The sequence below is a fragment of the Oncorhynchus masou genome, chromosome 29 (genome assembly GCF_036934945.1).
Source record: "Oncorhynchus masou masou isolate Uvic2021 chromosome 29, UVic_Omas_1.1, whole genome shotgun sequence".
Classification (NCBI taxonomy): Eukaryota; Metazoa; Chordata; class Actinopteri; order Salmoniformes; family Salmonidae; genus Oncorhynchus; species Oncorhynchus masou.
This window is the reverse complement of record NC_088240.1, coordinates 58,295,498-58,315,266: the sequence shown is the minus strand read 5'-3', so window position 1 is coordinate 58,315,266 and position 19,769 is coordinate 58,295,498. Positions and strand designations below refer to the sequence as shown.

Here is a 19,769-nt window from a genome sequence, read left to right as displayed (position 1 = left end):
CGAGCTCAGTGAGGTTGGATGGAGAGCATTTGTGAACAGCAGTTTTCAGTTCTTTCCACAGATTCTCAATTGGATTCAGGTCTGGACTTTGACTTGGCCATTCTAACACCTGGATATGTTTATTTTTGAACTATTCCATTGTAGATTTTGCTTTATGTTTTGGATCATTGTCTTGTTGGAAGACAAATCTCTGATCAGTCTTCTCCTTGTATGAGCTGAAAGTTTAGAGGGACGACCAGGTCTTGGTAGATTTGCAGTGGTCTGATACTCCTTCCATTTTAATATTATCGCTTGCACAGTGCGCCTTGGGATGTTTAAAGCTTGGGTAATCTTTTTGTATCCAAATCCGGCTTTAAACTTCTTCACAACAGTATCTCGGACCTGCCTGGTGTGTTCCTTGTTCTTCATGATGCTCTCTGCGCTTTTAACGGACCTCTGAGACTATCACAGTGCAGGTGCATTTATACGGAGACTTGATTACACACAGGTGGATTGTATTTATCATCATTAGTCATTTAGGTCAACATTGGATCATTCAGAGATCCTCACTGAACTTCTGGAGAGAGTTTGCTGCACTGAAAGTAAAGGGGCTGAATAATTTTGCACGCCCAATTTTTCAGTTTTTGATTTGTTAAAAAAGTTTGAAATATCCAATAAATGTCGTTCCACTTCATGATTGTGTCCCACTTGTTGTTGATTCTTCACAAAAAAAATACAGTTTTATATCTTTATGTTTGAAGCCTGAAATGTGGCAAAAGGTCGCAAAGTTCAAAGGGGCCGAATACTTTTGCAAGGCACTGTAGTTAGTACCCCCAGGTTGAGAGTGTAAGTAAAGTGTACTCCTCTTACAAGGATCACAACTGTGCAGGATCATTTTAAAAGGGCTTAATCAGTGTAACCACATTCACTTTAAGGAGGGGGTTGTATTGTTTATGTTGTTGGAATGAGTTCAGTTGTAACACTAGACGTGTAACTCTTGGCGAGCGTGAGACACTAATTTCAATGAAAAACGGGCATAGGCAGTGCGGTTCGCGACAGGCTTGCGCTGCTCATTGTCAAATGACTCTGGTTCTATTTTCAAGATTTCTAAGTTGCTCACTTGATAAAGTGGTTCGCCCTCTGCTCGCGTTGGTCTTAAGTTAAGCTTCCAGTGTAGCAGGGAAACAACCCACTGCTTCTGCAATGCCCCAGTGTAGTTCCTGTGTTATATCACATTTTAAGCCAGTTATATTTACATTGACATTAAGCTCTGTGAATGGAAATTGACATTAAGCTCTGTCTTCAGTCTAGTTATGGTGTGGCTTATAATGGTTTGAAAAATGGTTTGAAAAATATGGACTCACTCACCCTAGATAATTTAGAATCTGATATATTTGTATGCACTTGGCACACAAGCCGTGAGAACACTATATACCCATATAATTCCTAGTACCTTTTCATTTCCCCCTGACACAAGTTGGATTTTAGTGTGTCTGTTTTCTATAGGCCCTGCAACGGGTGGTTCATTCTATGCTTCTTCAGTTCTTTGTGGTTTGGCTCAGTTGTTCCAATGGCTGAGAAGAGTGAACTTGAAACTCAAACTGGAAAAAGTGAATGTGTGCGCGCGTGTCAGTGCACTGTAGCGCCGGCCCAACCACAGGATGATTACCGGCGTGGTTGATTAGGCACGCCGACAATGCTAGCTCGTTAAGTGAGTTACACAGCTTCTCTGTCTTTCTCTCCTTCACACACAGCGAGGAACAGTAGAGGGGGTGCTAATTACTGAAAAATGCTATAATTACAAGTTTACAGAATCCAAAAATGGCCAACGTTTCCATACTTTGCCACTGTTTGAATTAAGAACATCACAGCGTGTCTCACATCAACCAAGAGGAATCTAGACCAGAGGTCTAGTGTAATTGTCTTAATGTAATTACACAGTTTTATCAGTGTTTCAGCTTAAAGAAAGTTGTCTCTAGAAAACTCTTATTGTATTTTCCCATTCCTCTCCTCTTTTCCTGCTCGATTCTCGCCAGGCTCCCCCGTTCCTTCAATCGTGGTATCCTCCGCTCTGGCCACGCCCCCTTCACTGAGTACACCAATCACGACGGCCAGCGCCGCTCCCGCTGAGGTCCCTCCTTCCGCCCAATCAACCCCCAGTGTCCCTGCATCGTCCCCAGCCCCAGCCTCCTCATCAGCCAAGCCCATGGCGGGCACTAACAACCCAGAGGAGGCCGCCCGGATCCTGGCCGAGAAGAGGAGGCAGGCCCGAGAGCAGAGGGAGCGGGAGGAGCAGGAGAAGCGCGAGCTGGAGGAGAGAGAGAAGTGAGAATCATATCATCCTCATATACAGTACATAAACCCACACTGGAGAGAGCCACAGCAGTGTCTAGTCGGGTTGCAAAATTCCTGAAATTTCGGTTGGAGGATTCGACCATTATCCTTTCTACTGTAAAGACAACCTATGTCTTACCAGCTTGAAGGGACAGGGTGGAAGTAACCATGGCAGCACATCACAATTTGAATAATTCCATGTGTAAAGCATCAACATATGGGGTACAATACAGTTCTCCACCGTGTCATATGCACGGCAGAATTAGACCACTCAGCGCTGTCTATGATACAGTATGTGTGGGGCTCGTATTACCCCCGGAGGTGTGGAGCTGTTGACATTTATGTAACTGCTTAAGTTGCCCCCCTCCGCTCAGGTTTATGAGCTAAAAAGGATTTCCCGCGTCAGCCTATTGTAGCACGTTGACCATAGTTACTATGTGACCACTGGGTATTTATGTCGTGACAGCTGTCAGGCTGGGCAACGGGCTCCTTTTGCTCTCGGTTCCTCTCCATTTTATCAGCAGGCAACTATTTCCTTATAAAATAGTTTCATTTCCTGATTGTGTTGAACTTTTTATTTTCCTGACACAGCTATTGCCAGTGTAGTACAAAGACAAAGATTCACTCTTTAAGCTAGACCTCATGGTAACAGATTTATTCTAAATCTAAATGTATACAGGGCCTTCAGAAAGTATTCAGAACCCTTGACTTTTTCCACATTTTGTTACGTTGTGCCTTATTCTAAAATTGATTAAATTGTTGTTTTTTCCCCTCATCAATCTACAGACAATACTCAATAATGACAAATCAAAAACAGTTAAAAAAAACTAAAAAACATTTACATAAGTATTCAGACCCTTTACTCAATACTTTGTTGAAGCACCTTTGGCAGCGATTACAGCCATGAGACTTCTTGGGTATGACGCTACAATCTTCGCACAGATGTATTTGGGGAGTTTCTCCCATTCTTCTCTGCAGATCCTCTCAAGCCACTCCTGCGTTGACTTGGCTGTGTGCTTAGGGTTGTTGTCCTGTTGGAAGGTGAACCTTCGTCCCAGTCTGAGGTCCTGAGTGCTCTGGAGCAGGTTTATATCAAGGATCTCTCTGTACTTTGCTCCGTTCATATTTGCCTTGATCCTGACTAGTCTCCCATTCATTGCCGTGGAAAAACATCCCCACAGCATCATGCTGCCACCACCATGCTTCACCATAGGGATGGGGCCAGGTTTCATCCAGACGTGACGCTCGCCATTCAGGCCAAAGAGTTCAATCTTGGTTTCATCAGACCAGAGAATCTTGTTTCTCATGGTCAGAGTCTTTAAGTGACTTTTGGCAAACTCCAAGCGGGCTGTCACGTGCCTTTCACTGAGGAGTGGCTTCCGTTTGGCCACTCTACCATAAAGGCCTGATTGGTGGAGTGTTGTCCTTCTGGAAGTTTCTCCCATCTCCACAGAGGAACTCTATAGCTCTGTCAGAGTGATCTTCGGGTTCTTGGTCACCTCCCTGACCAAGACCCTTCTCCCCGATTGCTCAGTTTGGCCGGGCGGCCAACTCTAGGAAGAGTGCTGGTGGTTCCAAACTTCTTCCATTCAAGAATAATGGAGGCCACTGTGTTCTTGGTGACCTCCAATGCTGCAGAAATTTGTTGGTACCCTTCCCCAGATCTGTGCCTCGACACAATCCTGTCTCTGAGCTCTACGGACAAATTCTTTGACCTCATGGCTTGGTTTTAGCTCTGACATGCACTGTCAACTGTGTGACCTTATATAGACAGGTGTGTGCCTTTCCAAATTATGTCCAATCAATTGAATTTACCACAGCAAGTTGTAGAAACATCTCAAGGATGATGAATGGAAACAGGATGCACCTGAGCTCAATTTCGAGTCTCATAGCAAAGGGTCTGAATACTTATGTTTTTTTATATTTTTTATACAGTTGCAAAAATGTCTAAAAACCTGTTTTCGCTTTGTTATTCTGAGGTATTGTGTGTAGATTGATGAGGATTTAGTTAAAAAACAAAACAATTTTAGAATAAGGCTGTAACATAACAAAATGTGTGGAAAGTCATGCTTTCCGAAGGCACTGCACATTTGTAAATAAGCCTATGCTTTGATTGGTAGACTGGTTGGATAGAGTGCCCCTGGCGATACATTATAGGTTGTATTGCTCGCTAGACTCATGGCGACACAGCGAAGGTGGGGAGGAGACTGCGTTATAGGTAGGATTGCTAAATGCTTGTCGCCCTTGGCTCAGGGTCCTGCGAGAGGAGCGTAAGCTGCGGGAGGCGGAGGAGAGCCAGCGCAGAGATGAGGAGGCGCGCCTCATGGCTGAGGAGCAGCGCCTGAGAGACGAGGCCCAGCGTGTGGATGAGGAGAAGGAGGCACAGGAGAGAGCCAGGGCAGAGCAGGAGGAGAATGAGCGCCTACAAAAACAGGTGAACAAGCACCCCCAACTGCCAGCAGACAGAGGGGGCTAGTTTTACACACACAGAGGGGGCTAGTCTATACACATGGCTAGTATATATTTTTTTATTTTACCTTTATTTAACTAGGCAAGTCAGTTAAGAACAAATTCTTATTTTCAATGACGGCCAAGGAACAGTGGGTTACCTGCCTTGTTCAGGGGCAGAACGACAGATTTGTACCTTGTCAGCTCAGGGGCTTGAACTCGCAACCTTCCGGTTACTAGTCCAACGTTCCCCGGCTACCCTACACACGGAGGGGGCTAGTCTATACACACGGAGGGGGCTAGTCTATACACACGGAGGGGGCTAGTCTATACACACGGAGGGGGCTAGTCTATACACACGGAGGGGTCTGTTCTATACACACGGAGGGGGCTAGTCTATACACACGGAGGGGGCTAGTCTATACACACGGAGGGGTCTGTTCTATACACACGGAGGGGGCTAGTCTATACACAGAGAGGGGGCTAGTCTATACACACAGAGGGGGCTAGTCTATACACACGGAGGGGGCTAGTCTATACACACGGAGGGGGCTAGTCTATACACACGGAGGGGGCTAGTCTATACACACGGAGGGGCTAGTCTATACACACGGAGGGGGCTAGTCTATACACATGGAGGGGGCTAGTCTATACACAGAGAGGGGGCTAGTCTATACACACAGAGGGGGCTAGTCTATACACACGGAGGGGGCTAGTCTATACACACGGAGGGGGCTAGTCTATACACACGGAGGGGGCTAGTATATACACACGGAGGGGGCTAGTCTATACACACGGGGGGGCTGTGTCTGTCCATCTGCTTTGTGACAGAGAGCCTTCTGTAACCCTGTCTGTCCCATAGCACTACTTTAGCCAAGTTTGTCATCTACCTGACCTCATTTGATAAGACATATCTCATAACCAACCTTGTTTCGTATATTTGTTCAAATCAATTTCAACCAATGTGATTTGTCGTTAGCGTCGGTCAATATTTTCCCAATGGCTACAGACATTGACATTAATGGCACATTGAATGGCCCCTTTCACTCTTTGGAGATCAGCAGAAAAGGCCTGAGTCTGTTTGACTCCCCGACAACTTCCCGTGTTTACCAATGGTTTCACCGCCGTTGCTCAGGAGCAGTCGAGGTCCAGGATCCCGACGAACAGATGTCAGTCAGTGAGCCGGAAAACACTGTGATTTACAGAAGTGTTTGTTTGAAGGTGTCAACATGGACTGCTGCCCCTGGGTTTGTGTGGTTTCTGTCCCTGTCTACGTGGTTGTTTTCTCTGGCTGATGACCCTTTGATTAACCCTCTAGTGCACTGTCAGTGAAGTGTCAACACTTCAGGGCCGTCATCTTGGTCAATAATATAATGTATCTCTATGGTAACCCTTACGGATTTCACATGAATCTCACATGTGGTCCCATGTGAATTGTCCCCCCCCCCCCCCACCCCCCAAAAAAAAAGCATTTTCATGTGATCCCGCGTCATCTTATGTGAAGTTAATGCGATAACATGTGACAACACGCAAAGCAACACGTGATAACATGAAACCACGCCCGCGGAAGCACGTGAGCACATGTAAAGTGTCCCAAAAACACGTGAAATGATTGTTGTTGTTTGTTTTTTTCTATAAGGGAAGGGCATACCACATTGTAATCTGTATGCTTTCCAGAGAGAGGAGGCTGAGGCTAAGGCCAAGGAGGAGGCCGAGAAACAGCGCCTGGACAGAGAGAAACACTTCCTGAAGGAGGAGCAGGAGAGACTGGAGAGGAAGAAGGTAAGAAAAGGTCCATGCATTCATTCTACTACATGAGTATACCCCACCAGCGTCCTCTCTACCCTGGTACCCATATCTGTGTGTATAGCCAACTCCTATCGAATTCCAGCCATTGTCACGCCAGACAGACTGTTTCTGCACTATTGCCATCTTATAGAATTGTCCTGCCAAACAGACTGGCACCGGAACAGACTTGCAGACTACTGTATTTCTTCTGTACTGTACATATTCCAAAAGGCACAGAGGGAAATGTTTACATTACAGTAAGCACACACAGGGCCTTATTCAATCAAAACTGCTATTATTGCGGGATCAGTCAAAAGTCACATTGTTCCAGGAGCAACAGGGAAGCATGCTTGATTTAGCTTCTGGTGGCGTTTCTTTTTGTTTCACAAGTTAGACAAGGATTTGTTGAACATAATATCAACTCTCATTATTCTGTCACCAAAAAGAATGATGCTGGCTTATCCTGGCTACTTGTTTTGATTTAATATGGCTTACAGTCTCTGTTTGTTTGAGCGGAAGATTATACACTAGGTCCAAGATCTCAGGCTATATATAAACAGTCTTAACTGGCCCAGTTCAGTGTGCGGTCCAGGGTTATGTGTTCTGCCGGCACCTGGCGTACCACTCGCAGTCGGACCATGCTCTGAGTCTGCTCTCTCTCACTCACCCTCTCTTTCCGTCTGTCTCTTATCCACCTTCGTCCCTCACTCTCCGATTCTCCCCCCTTCGGTCCTCTCTCTCTCCCTCCCTCCCTCGGCCCATGCAGCTCAGCTGGCCGAAGCAGCTCCACATTGTGTGTTGAGCCAGGCTCTAGTGGTGTTTACTGCACAAGAACAGTATGTCCTCTACCCAAACCCCTGCTGAGTCACACGCCTCTGCACACTGGTCCACAGCTGCTGTTACATACCTGACTGAGTATGGATTCTATGGATCACGCACACCGGTGGAGGCTGCTGAGGGGAGGACAGCTCATAATAATGGCTGGAACGGAGCACATGGAATTGCATCAGTTGTACAACTGACTCGGTATCCCTTTTGATATATTTGATACCCTTCCACTTATTCCGCTCCAGCCATTACCACGAACCCGTCCTCCCCAATTAAGGTGCCACCAACCTCCTGTGACACACACACACACACACAAGGATCACCTAACCTTCCACTTTACCAATAGCATGTATCACAACTCAACATCAGAGCTGCCTCAAATCTAGGATATCTGTATGTTTTACTTGATTTATGGCAGCTAGCTCTTCTCTTTGCATCATGGCTATCTTGCATTCAGCTAGGCCATCATTGTAAATAAAAATGTGTTCTTAACGGACTTGCCTGGTTAATTAAATAAAGGTTAAATAAAAATGAATATCTTGTTCCAGGTAGGATTTTGTTTAGCTGTTCGGTGCCAACAAGGAGTCCATTGAGATTAAGTTACTGCACAGTTACTGTATTACTGGATTCAGCCCATGGGAACTGAGCACTTAATCTGCATCCGCCATCTTGTTAACATTCTTAGTCTTTTCCCTCTCTCTCTGACCGTTGTCGTCGTTGTGCCTTCTTCCTTAGCGTCTCGAGCAGATCATGAAGAGGACGCGCAAGACAGACGGTGGGGAAAAGGTACGTTTGTTGTGAAGGCACAATGGCAATGCACTTCACTCGATTTAAAATACATGTAACACGTGATACTCTATCTCTGTATAGAAAGACACCAAGTCCCCACCTCCCTCTCAAGTCAATGGCAAAGCGGCCGAGAGCAGCAAAGGTAAGCAGAAAATGAAAAGCAGTGTAAACGGCGACCATCTTTGTTCATTATATTGCTCGTGTTCAGGAAATCGATGTTTGGACTCAGAGTCAAGCAATTCATCCCAATTAATCCTGAAAGGAAATGTATTGTAAGTGTATTGGGCTCCAGAGTGGCGCAGCGGTCTAAGGCACTGCGTCACTACAGACACTCTGGTTCGAAACAAGGCTGTATCACACACGTTTGTCCAGTGTAGGCCGTCATTGTAAATAAGAATTTGTTCTTAACTGACTTGCCTAGTTAAATAAAAACATCATGATTTAGATTAATTCATCAATGACATCCGCGGGGAATGAATTCAGAAGTTCGGCCCTAGATACTGACTTGTAACCTAAATGAAACTAATTAAATCTCACTGGGCACAGATGTCAATTCAACGTCTATTCCACGTTGATTCAACCAGTGTGTGCCCAGTGAGATAATATGGCTTCTTTGATTGGATGGCTGTATCAGTCTTAATGTTAACTTTGACATTTGTTCACTCAAAATGATAATGCAAATCCCCATGATTTAGGCCAAATTCCAAGTTACACACCCATAAATTAAAGAAGGATTTAGCCGACTGTGTGTTGCTTACGTTTAGGCCCGATATAGAAATAAAAGAAGTAGCTCACTGATCTATTCCCTTCCTCTTCCTATATAATAGGAATATTGTTGATTAGAATGCAGGGACTGAACTTCTACCTTTTCCCCCTCTCAGTTTAGCTTCAGTACCTTGTCAAGTCAAGTTTATCTAACCCATTTGTATGTACCAAAATACACGTTTCGTAAGAGCTCTCAAACAATAAAACAATATCAACATGCATATGAACATGCACAGTCAAAAACAGCACAAGTATCTAATTAGACTAGGCTAAAAGCACGAATGAAATAAATATAGGGTGCTGCTAGTAAAGTGCGATAGTTATGGACAAAATGGATCAAAGGATTAAAAGGGTCCTCTCTCCTGTTACGTAGAATGTTGGTCTTTGTTTCGTCGCCATCTGCATTGTGTTCCCTTCTCATATGAAGAGTATTTAATACCATTGTTAGAATCCCAGCCTCACTGCTTTCATTTAGGACAGTATAACCCATGTGTGTGCTTATTGTTTGCAGTCCAAACCCAGTCTGGGGGATTTTCAGTTTATGGCAATATCTTATGGCAATGCATTGCATTGCAGGGTTGGATTAGTGACTGGAAATGGACAACTCACCACATTCAATTCAGTTTTCTTCTAACATAAAATACACAATAAATACAACCCCCATCCCCATTTGACCAGAGACACACGCACATACACACGTACGCACATAACATTTATAGATGAGAAGGATGAGTAAGGGGAGAATAGGGGATTTGGGTCCATGTGGCCAGGATTCCAGCATGGTGGAAACCATTTCTGGAGGCACTGATGTGGTTGGGAGTCCAGGCAAGTCGGGTGGCGTTGCTCCTCTCCAATTAGGCCTTTGGACATACTCACACAAACACACACACACACATGCACATACGCAAACACATACACACACACACGCATACAGAAACACACACACACACAGCCGCAGTATGTAATCATGAATCCAGCACTGGTTGGATCCCTCCTGCATATTGAGTTCTGTCTGCTTGCTTCAGGGTGGCCCGGAGAACTGAGTGTGTGTTTTACAGTGGATTTTATTTGTTTCCGCAGCCTCTGCTGATTACCAGCCAAGCCCAGAGATCAACAAGGATACAGAGAACGACCATAGTGGTGAGAGAGACAGGTAAAGGTTCAACAACCATGTCCTCTATTTCCTCTTGTGTTAGAAATGTAAAACAGCGAGCCGTGTACTATTGTTATCACAAGACCACCATGCTCTAGAAAAGAAGCAAACCAGAAACAAGCAGTATTGGATGCCTTCTAATCAAGACTTGTGCCGATTTTGTATAGTTTCAAACCACAAAAGAAAACAGTGAGCCTCAATACATAGGCCTACAGTAGAAGAGTAGAGATATGGTTTATTTATCTATTGAAATATGTTGTTTGTTTGTGAGGGATAGTGTAATTCAAGGTTTGAGGACTTCAGTTCCGTGATGTCAAACGTTATGAATGTTGCAGATAGAATGGCGACAGCTCTATATCTATCTATCTATCTATCTATCTGACAATCATTTCTGTTCTACACATTTGTAGACATTTCTATCTACATTATATCTACAGTATAATGTTACATCTTCCTGAACAGGCCCGAGTGGAAAATCTGCAACTGAACCCCTTGGGGCCGTAGTCCTTTTGATCTGTAACCATGTTTCACCCTCCCTCCCACCGTAACCATCTCCCTCCCACAGCTCCACGGTCCATGTGGTCAACGGTGTCCAGCCAGCCAGTCACGAGAATGGCCTGCCTAGCAAGGGGGACAACGCACACTTTGAGGAGATCATCCAGCTAGCCAATCAAGGCAACAGCAGCAATGGGGGGCGGGAGAAATCAGAGAGCGACATGCCCACTGAGCCAATCCTGGCCTTTGAAAGTGAGGAGCCCTTCCTGAAAAAAGTGGGCCCCATGAAGCCTCAGCATGTCGCAGGTACATTGACAGAGGGAGAGAGAGGGCACTCCAAGGGCCAGTTTCCCAGACGCAAATTATGTTTAGTCTTGGACTGAAATGCATTTGAATAGAGAATCTCCATTGAACATGCTTTTCAGTCTAAGACCAGGCTTAATCTGTGTCTTGGAAACTGCTCTCAAATGACAACTTAACCTAATAATATTATATCAGCTCTGCCAATATTTGCAGGGATCCAAGCAAGGAATCGTATCTCAGTGTCCTCAACCTCCGAAGACTTTGAAGGATTTGTTTTTTTACGGTGTTCTTAACTATAGATTAAGCTGGGGTTCAATTACATCAGTAATCATGGTCTCTCATCTGCTCTGGCGGTTGACTTCTCACATTAGGGCCAGGGTTCACAACGTGCCATAAAGCGGAACCATGGGTTCGTAGTGTTGTCCTTGGCAACAAAGAGCCATCAGACTGAGTAGGTCAGTTTAGTGCCGTCTCAGTTGCAATTCGTCACCCGTGCGTACATGAGTGTCCCTAGGGAAAGAGAGGGGGAGAGAAAGGGAGGTAGAGGGTGTCAGAGGGAATCCTCCAGCCCCCAGCGGGCCTAAGGGGACACAGAGGGGTGGAGGGGGAGTGAGGTATCTTAATACCGACGGCTTTCACTCCCGGAGCTCCGGTTGCTGTACTCAACACCCAGTGTTGAATTCCATGAGTGTTGGGGAGCTAGCTCGCTGCCAGGGATGGAAACAGAACCCCGGGCCAGTTATGTACCCCCATCCCCCACCCCCTCCTCCCCGCGGCGTGGTCAGCATTACTGCCCCTCCCCTTAGGACTAAGTCCCCACCTGCCAGCCTGCCAGCAGGTCATAAATTATATCCAAAGCTAACAGAAGAGGGTCACCCAGCTGCAGAGCTTCAGCCACACGAGCTCCAACAATATGAACCACTTTAATCAGAGTGAATTCACTCTGCCACTCACACTGCCTTCAAGTCACAGTCTTTCACAAGTTAACATCACATTTCTAATCTGCCCTGTCTGCATACCCCGCACTCTCTTACCATGATGACTTGGAGGGGTTATTTGGTTTATGGCCGTGGGGCTGGGGGTTTGTGACTGGGGAGATTAATGTATCGACGCTGATTGAATGTTACGATGTAATTCCATAGATTGGCAATTGGGGACATGTTTATTTCTAAACATACCTCCGGGGGCTAATTCAAATGGCGATACTCGTGAGCTATTGTGGTGGACCGTTTAGCAGCCTGACAGGTGCCTCTGTCAATCTATTGCTACTGTTAGCATCAATCACGCTGTGTTTATCACACTCGTAGCGCTAGCTAGCTATCACTCACTCACATGATGGGCGACTGAATGTTCGTTGATGGTCTGCCATTGAAAGGAGTCAGGATTCTGTCTGGAGCATCTGCTGCTTGGTTTGATTAGCCTCTTCATTTCCCTATAAAAACACGCCTATAAAGCCTTATGGGTTCATGCCCTGCGTGACATGCACTCAGGACCTTTTCAAATGTAGTGTTGTTGCCAGGTCAGGGGTTTATACGCCTTGTCATTAGCAGGGTCAGTGAGGGTGGGTCCTCCTCACACATTTACAAATGCTCAAATTGGCGACCATTTTGGCACACCATTCAGATGGCACATTCAGAATGGCTCAAAATGGACACCGTTTTGGATCGCTGGTGTTTTTCCCTTGTTGTGTGGCGTATCACTGTGTTGAAACTGACCCTCATCTTGTTCTCTCCGTCTATTATCTCTCCAGAGGTCCTGTGAGGTGTGCCACTCACGAAGGCGATTCTTAGGCCCCCCCACCTTCCCGAACCCAGCCTCCGCTCGTATGGGTAGAGAGCCCCTTTCTTCCCAAAGGGGCACTTTCCCTATGACATGTGCCAAACCAATCATAGACTGCTTTCTAGGCCCCAAAAAACATAAACTTTGCCTGGGAAAAGGGCCGAAGAAGATGAAGAAGCAAAAAAAGACACAAGCAAAATACAAAACAGGATATGACATCATCGCCACCCGATAGGGTGCATCAGTGTTATCATTTGTAGATGGTAGAAGATATCACAGCATCAATTCTTCCATAACAGTATCGTCCAGATTTCACCAGTCCTGAGGGGGAAGAAAAAATACACATTTGACACTAATGAGTAATTGTTATTATTATGATGAGTTGAAAGAGAAATGAGTTGGCTTTTTTGCTTCTAATGTTTAGTTTATTTAAGTTGAAGAGAAATGTAAAGACTAGGTACAGTTTTGTGTGAATAATGTAAATGAAAACGTGAGCGTTGGACTAAAGGAGGGAGGGGTCTGTGGAATAAATAGTGTATGAATTTATGAAAAGGAAGCCCAATGTTTACTTAACTCCTGCCTTTCAAGGTTTGCCCAGTAACTAATATGTATTGAAAACATAATAGGGCCTCTGTAAAAAGAAGACGTTTGACAACGTTTTGACAATGTAAGAATTACGTTGTTGCAGCACAGCGCCAGCTGTCTCCAAGGAGTCCTGTGTCGACAGGTTTTCTGTTTTAGCCGTTCCACTCCTCAATTATGATTGATTGTACTCTGAAGTGAATATAGAAATGAACAAGGGATCAGTTGAACGAAAAACAGCACGCACATGGGTACTCCAGATTCAGTGATCCATTCAGTTTAATCAGTGTTGAAACAGAATGTACACAAGGGCATCCCATCCCACCATATAAAAAAAGTCACCGTGCAGTTGAGCTTTTTTCTAAACCTGAGCAAGAAGCATGATACGTTGCCTCCTCCATTGAGATTCCACAGATTCGAATGTGTTTGAAAATGAAATGCTGGTGTGTGTGTATATGCTATAAATATATTTTGTTGTGTGTTAAAGGGTCAGAGGGAGTATCGGAGTCTTATTAAAGAGGAAAATGTTGTCCAGTTGTCTGTGGTTTAGTTTTCCTTCGTTTGTTGGCTGAGATTTGGAATGACACTTGAAACCAGCAAAAAGACGACAAAGAAAACGCTATTGTTACAAAACTGGCGAGACCAGGCTGAGAAGACAGACACACTGTAGAGTATGTTGAGGTTGAATGTGCTCATTGAGTCTCTCAATGGCCGTCCCTTATCAGAAACCGACAAATCGGACATAGCGCACGACGTTTCACTAAGTAGTACAGTTAGGAAATATTTCCCCCTTTTAAGCTGGCCTTCAAAGTCCAATGCCAACATATTTAGAGACGCTGTTGACAGCCTGAGCAACAAAATACAATGCCACACAACCACCAGAAAACCAGATCTGGAGATGGTTGAGAGAGAGAGAGGCTGTCTTTTAGGGGGGGGGGGGGAGTACAGTGTCTTAGCTCAGCTGTCCCCTTCAATTTGGTATTCTTTTCCCAAACCCCAGTGGGTGTCCATGCCCTTACCCCATCAGCCCCCCACATTTCCCACATTCTGGTGGTGAGAGGGGGCTGACAATGTTGATGAACGTTCGCCATTTGCTGTTTGTCATTCGTTTTCCCTGCAAAAGCAGCTGGACTCTATTACCATCACGATTTATGTCCCTCCACTCCCCAACGTAAACGCATGCAGTACCGCTCATCACACGTAACTCATTTGACTAATATGACTTAGAACCACTAACGCACTGTGGCGAGACTAATGAATAATGTCTATGACTTATTGCTAGACAGTAATGGACTTGGCTAGGGAGAAGTGTGTTTGACTTGTTACTTCAAACACAGAGTTGCCTTCGCCACACTACTGGTGTGTTGAGAAGTCACTGTAATGCCTCTAAAGTTTTGAGAATCTCTTCTCTGTCTTTGATTCACATTTAGTTTGGTTTCTCGGGTAGTGCCTAGATTTTTTTGAGCACATTATCTAACCGTATAAATCTTCTCACTGGATAACATCTCGCCGACTGACGCAGTTGCTTAGATTAGAATAGTCACTAGAAAATCTATTTAACAGCTGTATTCATCCGGCCCAGCAGAGGGCAGCCATGCAACACAGAGGTGTCAAAACACAGATCACATTTGCCCACACATGTTCACTCTCTCAGTCAGTGGAGGCTGGTGGGAGGAGCTATAGGAGGACGGGCTCATTGTAATGGTTGGAATGGAATTAATGGAACAGTCAAACGTGGTTTCCATATGTTTGATGCGTTTGATCCCGTTCCATTTATTCCATTTTAGCCATTACAATGAGCCCATCCTCCTATAACTCCTCCCGCCAACCTCGACTGCTCTCAGTCAGTGGTGGAGCCTAAAGGCGAAACCAGAGAAAGACAGTGTGTGTCATATAGAGAGATAGCGATTCACACATTCAAATCCCAAACATATCTAAAAGACAGTCATAAAATAGTCAATAAAAATGGTATAGTTGTAGTCAAGCTTCAGTGTGTTCCCTCTCTTGATCCACTAAGTCAAGACCCAGTTGCCCATAGTGCTGCCGAGAGGGTGAGGGGCACTATTTTTAGGCGGATGTCAGCAGGCAAGTAATGAGTAATGGGAGGGACAGTGGGCAATGCCAAGGTGATGAATTCATTCTCAGAGAATGGAGGGTGGAAAGAGGAGGTGTGTATGTATGTATGTATGTATGTATGTATGTATGTATGTATGTATGTATGTATGTATGTATGTATGTGAGAGAGAGAGAGAGAGTGTGTGTGGTGTGGGTGTTTGTGTGTGAGTGAGAGAGAATGTGTGTTCGTTATATTTACGAGGCTCTGATGGACATAGAGCAGGATAAAGGTGCCTGTCGGTCAGAGTTAGGGCCTGCCACTCACCCTCCTGGGATAGCAGGGCTTGGTGGCATAGTGGCGGTGCAGATTTGGCAATGTCACTTTGATCTGTCGGTCTATTATCTCCTCGTCGGCGGACAGAGAGCTGCCCGGCCGGCCTGCTGATAAGTGTACTGGAGGTGTTGCCATATCAACCCTATTCTTAGATTGCATTCCTCTTCACAGGGTGGAGAAGTCCATAGGAGTTAGCCTTATAGAGAACGGTAATATAGGAATTAACAGAGCTAATTCAGTACTCTATGACTTTGTTTGTCATTTTATCTGGGTATTCTAAGATCAACCTTCGTTGTCTGTTATACTACCCATTACCTATCCAACTACTGTAAAAAACCTGATGCCTTTGGCAGTTATGTCTAAGTCTGCCCCACTTCCCGTTCACGACGTGGTACAACTTGCGTCCGCTGTTGTTCTTGTCGTAAACCCCCTGCACCTTTTGACCCGTGGAATCTTGTAAACGGTGTGGAAGCGCAAATGTGTCATCTGCGCCTGCCGGATTTAACGAGGTAGACAGGTCAGTGAGGGGTCAAGCCATGCCTGCATCTGAACCATGAAAAACACGAGAGACCAACTTCTGTTTAGTGTTCAAACACACACACAGTCACGCATACACTCACACATGCAAGCTCACACACACACACACACACACACACACACACACACACACACACACACACACACACACACACACACACACCTCTTACAGTACATTGCACCATTTATCTGCTCAGCAACAACAACAGGACCCCTTTAGACAGCTGCTATCTGATGGCAACGCATTAATGGCATGCCACAGAAAGGAAGGTGCTCCAAATGAGACCATTTCTTTATCCCTGTAGGTGGTGTTCCACCTCCAAGCAGACCTGGCCTCAACTGCTCTGATCAGAGACAAGGGTTTCTAACAGCTGCCCCAAACCCATCACACGCTCACACACACCAAAACCTATCACCTCCCTACAGTGCCTGTTGTTATGGCATTGCTGTTTGAAGTTCCAGGGAGGTCTCAGAGCCCACGTCCCATGGGGAGTAGCTGACTCTAGAAAGGTATCAGCTGGAGCATTGTCACAACTTTTGGAGTTAATTTTCATGCAGTCATATTAACTCTTTGATGAGTGTGGACCCTCGGGTTCTTATGGCCTCTGACCAACCTTTGGAGTTAATTTTCACTCAGGCATTTCCTTGGGCCACTCCTTGATGAGGTCCCCCTGGGTTGATGTAGAGTGGTGTGGGCCCTCTGGTCCTTTAGGTCTGTGACAACCGGCACACACATTGCAGTCCTCTGAAGAAATGAAATGTTAACTTTGGGTGCACGACATTGTGAATAAAGGCATGTTGGTGTTAAGTTAGAACAGACTGGTGTTGTTGAGAAGTGAAGCTTGAGCTTTATAGATACAATACCAGTCAAATGTTTGGACACAGCTACTTATTTAAGGGGTTTTCTTTATTTGTACTATTGTCTACATTGTAGAATAATATTGAAGACATCAAAACTATGAAATAACACATATGGAATCATGTTGAAACCCAAAAAAGTGTTAAACAAATCAAAATGTATTTTATATTCTTCCAAGTAGCCAGCCTTTGCCTTGATGACAGCGTTGCACACTCTTGGCATTCTCTCAACCAGTTTCACCTGGAATGATTTTCCAACAGTCTTGAATGAGTTCCTACATATGCGGAGCACTTGTTGGCTGCTTTTCCTTCACTCTGAGGCACAACTCATCCCAAGCCATCTCAATTGGATTGAGGATGGGTGACTGTGGAGGCCAGGTCATCTGATGCAGCGCTCTATCACTCTCCTTCTTGGCCAAATAGCCCTTACACTGCCTGGAGGTGTGTTGGGTCATTGTCCTGTTGAAAAACAAATGATAGTCCCACAAGCGCAAACCAGATGGGATGGCGTATCGCTGACTTCAGACAATGGGTGTGGCAGAATGGGCTCCAGCCCATGATGGCACCAGCAGTCCAGTCTATGATGGGATTGTGTCGCTGGAGCCTCAAGAATCTCAATACCACGGGAACCTGAGAAAACTTAATCAGCATAAATTGGATTGTCTCGCTTTGGTTCCCTGATACTCGTAGGTTAATGGGAGTGGTGTTGTGAGTGACCCGGCCTATAGAGCATTCGTCCAGCGCTTTAACATCCATGGGAGTGGAGAGGGGCTGAGTGTGGATGCCCAGCTCGGACGCCAGGGTTGCATCCAAAATACTCTCATCAGCTCCAGAGTCGATGAGAACCCAGTGAGATTTCGACTGGCTCCCGACAGCAACATGGCATGGAAAGGGACGCGAATAAGGGGAAAGGAAAAGTTCTCCGTATGGCCCACCAGAGTACTGCTGGAGTAGTTTACGTGCAGCCTCTCTCCCGGACAACGGAGAATCAAAAACCCTCCAAACTTCCGCCACAAACTCTTCCAGACTGAGGCAGACGCGGACTGTTACTCCCACACCGTTGTGGTCCAGGTGAGTGCCCTCCCGGACATCGGCGTTATGATGTACGCTATCCTTGATCCGTCTGAGGGGAACGAAGAAGGCTGCAGCTCGAAAATGATGAAGCACTGGGAGAGAAAAGCCCAGCAGGTTCCTGAATCTCCAGCATAGCTGGAGGTAAGCAGGGTTCTCGGGACACTGGGTTAGGCTGGGAGACTACGGGTGTGACCCGCTGCCAAGTAGGGAATCTGCAGAATTGCTCCAGCAATGTATCGAATGCCTGGTCATGGCGTTCTGCCAGGGTATGGAGGACATTGGACATAGGACATTGCAGTAACTCCTCTTGTCTTCTAATGTTGGCTCCTTGCAGGGAGACAGCATTGTGGAGCTGGTCTGAGTCTGCTGGATCAGTCTTGGCCAGTTTGTACTATCAGAACTCAGGATAAGACCCAGAAGCAGACAGCTTAAAACATGGAAAATCATGCAGCTCATTAGTTCAGCAATATGTTGCAATATGGCCCAAGACATTTTGGTGTTTCAAATTCGACTCACCCCCGTAATCAATTAAGCAATGCAGGCCTACAATAAACACGTTTCCAATACATACAGTTCCATTTACAACCACAAAAAGCAATAGGCTACCAATACAATTAGAATGTAGGTTATCTATTTCTATGATGAAACATACCCATATGTAGCTATACCCATTTGGGTTCTTGCATTGAAATTATGCTGAATTCTTCTTATATCACGCTATACCACAATAAACATTTAAATTCAAATGCTGAGACCATTGAGTGCTTTTGACCAAGTGACGCATCTGCAGTAACCGAGTATTCCAGCCACTCTCTTCCTATGAACCAGTTGCTACTAAAACAACATTTTTGAACAGAAAACCTGCAGCTAGGGTAGGATTCTATAGGCTAACCTGGGCTGGCTCCTCTGTTCCAAGATCGTCTGGAACAGTTGTAGGTGGAGCAGGCTGTGGAGCCATTAACTTGGCGGTACTAATTGAAGGATAGCTGGAGCTCGGGAAGCATCATCACTGCTGGGCTTGGCGGCGGCCTCAGTGGTTTGATTTCTGATATCCATTGCGGCAGTGGCAGATTAGCTGGTTAGTGAAATAGGCTAATAACACCAACGGCTTTTAAAGCTGGCTAAGAAGCTTACTAAACTCTGTAGTGGTGGGGCGGGTGGCAGAGTTGAATGAAGCAGCTTGAACTGTAAACTTGACCCAGTCTTTATAAATCGAAATCAAATGTTACAGGCGGAGATGTATTCCACTATTCACATAGTCTACCCAGATGAGCAGCGTCATACCTAACCACCCCGTGACTTTCCGTACCCCCCCCACACCCTACACACTCTCCATGACACTGATACAGCACAGATACAGATTTCGCACGCAATTGAGTGACAACTCAATCATTGGATTTTTTTGTTGTTGCCATTTTTATATAGATACTGTAAATGTAAACTGAGGTGGCACACGTTTCAACTGAGGGGGCTAAGCCCCTTGTGGAGCCCGGCCCGATGTTGTCACTGACTCACTGCACCATATACCATGGTTATACCAAGGCATTCACGTCTCGGATTCGGCCGGTGACACAGCCTTGATTTGCTGGATCTGTTTGTCTCTTAATTTTGAAGCTGACAGTGGACATGGTTTACGACATCCCCAGCCGTTAGCTCAGCACAGCCTCA

General features: G+C 45.5%; 1 protein-coding gene across 6 annotated transcripts in view; it reads left to right on the top strand.

The window, feature by feature from the left end:
- map7d1a (MAP7 domain containing 1a) overlaps positions 1 to 13,777 on the top strand; it is a 63,091-nt gene extending 49,314 nt beyond the window's left edge. For all 6 annotated transcript variants that reach the window (XM_064945432.1, XM_064945430.1, XM_064945431.1 and 3 more), the window contains 8 exons: positions 2,016 to 2,304; positions 4,567 to 4,747; positions 6,439 to 6,543; positions 8,113 to 8,163; positions 8,248 to 8,308; positions 10,012 to 10,084; positions 10,650 to 10,885; positions 12,633 to 13,777. In XM_064945432.1, coding sequence (XP_064801504.1) covers positions 2,016 to 2,304; positions 4,567 to 4,747; positions 6,439 to 6,543; positions 8,113 to 8,163; positions 8,248 to 8,308; positions 10,012 to 10,084; positions 10,650 to 10,885; positions 12,633 to 12,643 — 1,007 coding nt within the window. In that variant the 3' untranslated portion in view covers positions 12,644 to 13,777. The remainder of the gene's footprint in view (positions 1 to 2,015; positions 2,305 to 4,566; positions 4,748 to 6,438; positions 6,544 to 8,112; positions 8,164 to 8,247; positions 8,309 to 10,011; positions 10,085 to 10,649; positions 10,886 to 12,632) is intronic.
- Positions 13,778 to 19,769: the final 5,992 nt, after the last annotated feature.